The sequence below is a fragment of the Rhinolophus hipposideros genome, assembly GCF_964194185.1.
Source record: "Rhinolophus hipposideros genome assembly, chromosome: 10".
In the NCBI taxonomy this organism is placed as follows: Eukaryota; Metazoa; Chordata; class Mammalia; order Chiroptera; family Rhinolophidae; genus Rhinolophus; species Rhinolophus hipposideros.
Genome location: NC_138056.1, coordinates 10,318,806 through 10,323,846, shown reverse-complemented (window position 1 = coordinate 10,323,846; position 5,041 = coordinate 10,318,806). Strand labels below are relative to the sequence as shown.

The 5,041-nt window shown below is 36.0% G+C and overlaps 1 protein-coding gene across 1 annotated transcript; it reads right to left on the bottom strand.

Moving 5' to 3' along the window:
• Nucleotides 1–2,634: 2,634 nt before the first annotated feature.
• On the bottom strand, nucleotides 2,635–3,579 carry LOC308503249 (olfactory receptor 5AN6-like; the record flags this gene model as incomplete). Its single annotated transcript, XM_081062406.1, has 1 exon — nucleotides 2,635–3,579. One exon carries the CDS (start codon nucleotides 3,577–3,579, stop codon nucleotides 2,635–2,637), a length of 945 nt encoding a protein of 314 aa, XP_080918532.1.
• Between the last annotated feature and the right edge of the window lie 1,462 nt (nucleotides 3,580–5,041).

Below are 5,041 nucleotides of genomic sequence, written 5' to 3'. Positions count from 1 at the left end.
TCCCACAATCTAATTTTAGAACAGTTTCATCAAAAGAAACTCCATACCATTAGCCATCACTCTCCACCCCCTCCTCCCTAGGCAACCACTAATCTACTTTCTGTCTCTATAGATCTGCCTGTTTTGAAGATGTCATTAAAATGGAATCAGACAATATGGGGTTCTTTGTGGCTGGCTGTTTCACTATGTTAACCTTCTGAAAGTTGGTCTTTCATGGGAGTAGTAATCCATTAATCCACTCCCCTGGATGTGTCTTGGCTTAGGAAATTTAGGAACCTTTGCCAACTCCATTTTCTTTTTCACTTTCAGATATCTCCATTTGTTCACACACACACAAAAAAAAAACACGTTAGAATCCTTATACGAAATGGTACATACAACGTTATTTTCCAAATTTAGAATATAAAGTAATTGAGATGTATTGTGATGAACAGAACAACTGATCAGCAATCGGGGCTGAACTCAGAGCTTTTAGCCTATGCCCAGAGTCCTAGAAGCTGTCAAACCCCATCCTCATCTGCTAACACAGCAATGAAAATACAACTTCTTAGAACACAGAATTGACTATTCCTTATCACAGAGCCCTTCTATTCTCAGTCATAGTGCAAAGTTCCTTCAGCAGCCTAGAACCCCAGAAAATATTGTATAATAGAATTAATAGAGGTAGACCATTTTGTCCCTAATATAAAATCCCACAGAGTACACTTGTTTCTTTAAAAAGATCACCAACACAAAACTGTTAATCACATGTAGTTACAAAAAGAGAAACACACAATACTATCCAGGGATCTCATTACTAAGCCTCTGTCATGACTAATTAACCTCTGATTCTTTGTCATTTATGATAAACTCCTGCACAGGTGTATGTCTTCTATACCTCCATATCATATAGATGATTTAACAATCAGAATAAAATGGATGCTGGTCTTCTGTGAAAGTAGGCCCATCTGATTTAAGGGCCATCACTCTTTTCTGAGTATTATGTTTTTCGTAGTTGAAGAGATTCTGAATTTTACATAATGAAGCATTTCTGTTGGCTATGACATTGACTCCAAACTGTACTTCTTTTCAGAGATCTTAAATATCTGTGGTCATAAAAATATTAAGCATTTAACAAAGCAAAACGTATGATACTTACAAAGTTATTTCTTTTCCTCAACTCCAGTCCAGTCTTCACCTGATGCCCTTCGTCATTAGGCTAAAGCTGAAGAAGGTATGAATGGACTCGCTAACAGATGTTAGTGCTGAAAAGGACATTAGAGGAAATCTAGGTCTACAGCCTTGTGTCCAACTTTCCATGACAAAAGCCTATCCAATAACTGCAACTCAGTCATTGTCTAAAAGAACTTTCTCTTTCACCTTCAAGCTTCATGAAGTTAGATTCTACCCCAGGAATACGGAATTTTAGAAATAGGACCTTCAAAGCTGTGGTGCCTACAGTTTCCCAAAAGGTTTGCTTTAAATTCTTACAACGTGAACACATATAGGGATTTTGAATTTTCCCTTCTGAATACAAAGGGAGAAATGTACAGAATGCTTTTGCCAGGAAGAATCTCTTGAATAAATCCCTAATTTCTGGTCTAAGATTATGGAACTCAGAAACCTATCTGAAGATAAACAAGCGGACTGCTCTTTCTGTCCCAGTCTCAACTCTCCAGTATTTCCCTGTTGTAGCGATTTTCCTGCCTTGTAGCAATTCGAACTAAGGTTCCAGTGAAAACAGCCAGATCTAGACTTTCTTATGCACCAGAAGTTAAGCTTCTTATAGCTAATTTCATCATCCACTTCCCATTTGTTAATTATTGGAAAAACAACTTCCTAATGGAAACTTGTTCTACTATAAAAAAAAAACAGTAACATGAAGACATTGTCAGAGGTGCCAAAATCAGGCACTAGATCACGTCATCAGCAGAGTGTCAGTTTCTGATTCTCTTTTCTGGTTTCATGGTGAAGATAGAAGAACAAAAATGATCTGTAGCAACAGCAGATGAGAAATTGTCTAGGGATCCCAAAAGAGCCAACTAGTCAACCAAACCTTAAACCTGACAGACATGTAAGAATTCCTACTACAACAAATTTTTTTGTGTGTGAAGTTGACATATCTTTGATCTGGTATGCTCAATTTTGCTTTGAATAAACACACAATGAAGAAATTAATTCATAATTTCCAGAGGTTAAAAAAAAAGGTTAAGTGGGAGAAGTAACCTACTTATTTAGTAATTTTTATAAAAGATCTCTCAGTACTAATATTAATCCCTTCCCTACCTGCACTGAGATGCTATGAGGACATTTGCTGGTTTCCTGGCAGCCTTGACCAGTGCTGGCATCTCTGGTCCTTGAGATAGTGCATGTTAAGTAGAGATGGAATATTGAAGTTGAAGGAGCACACCACCACTATTAGCTACAAAAATACTTATGAGTTGCTTGGCCTATTGATGTATTAGGTCATGACTGATGAAGAATGGATATACATGAGTATTGAGCTTCCAGATACTTCTCATGCATTTTCCTGTCTTTGTGCCAGTTGTGGGTTTATATAACAAGAGTATGGTAACTGTAATTCAGCCCACAATTAGAAGAGTTGTGGGCCAATATTTTAGTTGACGTTCTTCCTACACTGTACATCTGAAATAATTAGTAACACCAGGAAAAGATTCTCTTCTTCCATCTGTGCAGGGCATCTTTGATTTCCTTGTTCCTCAGGCTGTAGATCAATGGATTTAACATGGGGATTATAACAGTATATAAGACTGATGCCATCTTGTTTTGGCTCAGGGAATCATCAGAATTAGGAAACATATAAACAAAGATACCTGAGCCAAAGAAGAGAATCACTGCAGTCAGGTGAGAAGCACAGGTGTTGAAGGCCTTGGACCTGCCTTCAGCTGAAGTGATCTTCAGAATGGTGGCGACTATGTAACCATAGGATATCATGATTATCAGGGAAGATGTGAGCCCAAAGATCACTGTGAGCACAGCCATTATGACTTGGAAAAAAAAGGTGTCAGAGCAGGACAGGATCAGCAGTTGGGGCAGGTCACAGAAGAAATGGTTGATGACATTTGGCCCACAGAAATGGAGCTGAAATAAGACGCACAGTTGGATAAATGAGCCAAATAATCCAGTTATATAAGATCCTGCCACCATCTGCACACAGAGGATAGGGGACATGATGGCTGTGTAGCACAGAGGGTTACAAATGGCAACATATCTATCATAAGCCATGGCTGTCAGGAGACAGCACTCAGTCAGACCCAGGCTAGAGAAGAAGAAGTATTGCATGGCACAACCCATAAAGGAGATAGACTTCTGCTCCTTGAAGAAGTCTGAGAGCATCCTGGGGACTGTAGTAGAAACATAGCAGATGTCCAGTAAGGACAGGTTACTGAGGAAAAAGTACATAGGTGTATGCAGATGGGAGTCCATTCTGATGAGGGTGATGAGGCCCACATTCCAGGACACTGTCATCAGGTAGATCCCTAGGAATACTGAAAAGAGGACAATGGTGAGCTTTGGGAATTCAGAGAATCCCAAGAGAAGGAACTTCATCATCATTGTACTGTTCCTTCCCCCACTCATTGTGTTTGCGATCCTAGGATCTGTAGGGAAAGAAGAAAAGGAATGTCCAAGTCAGTTGTTATCTCAATTTCTATTGAAATAAACTACACCTACCCACACTGCACACAGAATCAAGAAAAATATCGAGCCATTTTAGAAGAAAGAACCCTCATTAACTTTGTCCCTAAATAGTTACAATGATTCTGTGCATCAATTTTCCCACATATGAAAAAGAATAATTATAATTTTCATTATTAACCCATTGGACTTTTACAAAGACAAAAGAAAATATAATAACATTTGGAAAGCCCTTCTTAAAGAGGTTTTTGGAATATGAGAACTTTATTAATGGGGTTATAACTCCTGTGTGTAAGCTTAGTAACTAAGAGCATGGTCTTAGATGTCCCATGCATTTCTGCATTATGGCTATGCTATATGTGCGCTTTTTGACCCTAAAAGGGTGGTCTGCTATCTTTCTGCCTAAGTTACTTCATCTGTAAAATAGGGATAATCATAACAGAACTGACTTCATAAAGTTCAGTTGAGGTTTAATTAGTTTAGTTCCATTATGTACAGTACCTGCCTTGCACTTAGGAAGTATTGCATGAAGTGGTGTCAGTAGGAGATATCTCTCTAATGTAGTTTTGAGGAACTCCTTTGATTTGTGAAAAACTTTTAAAGTTTACATTTTAAAGGGTTGATCATAGAGATAAATTCTCAGATTATAGTGTGATTAAGTTAGGAATAAATAACAAATTGGGAATTAAGAAACATCATAATTGTGGAAACTAATTAGATATTTCTAAATTATTCAGAAGTCAAATATTAAATTATAATAGAAATTAGAAAATATTTGTAACTGAAATATAATGAAAAATACTATTTATCAAACCTTCTGCATTTTTATTGAAATATAATTGACATATAACATTGTATAAAGTTAAGGTATACAATGTGTTAATTTGATACATTTATATATTGCAATATAATTACTATCATAGTTTAGCCAACACCTCTATCACGACACATAATTATCATTTCTTTTTTGTGGTGAGAACACCACAAACCTTGTGGATTTAACTAAAGATATATGTAGAGAGATATAGTTGTCTTAAATGCAGATAAAAGACTGAAAACAAATAATCTGACCATAATTCTTAGTTAGAAAAAAAACAAAAAAATTACTGAAGTATAAAGAATTTCAAAATAATTCAAGAAAACCAAAAGTTAATATATCAAGAAAGTTGATTCTTGACATATCTGGTGACACCAAGCCAAAAATAAACAAATAAATAAAAACAGTGGAAGAGGAGATATAACTTTAGATTCTGGGGATGTTATAAAGGTAATAAGAAAATACTCTAAACAATTTTATGCCAGTAAATTTTAAAACTTAAATAAAATGTACAAATTTCTAGGAAAATTTAACTTGCCAAAATTGACTCAAATAAGAATAAAAAATCTGAATATTATATAAACTTTA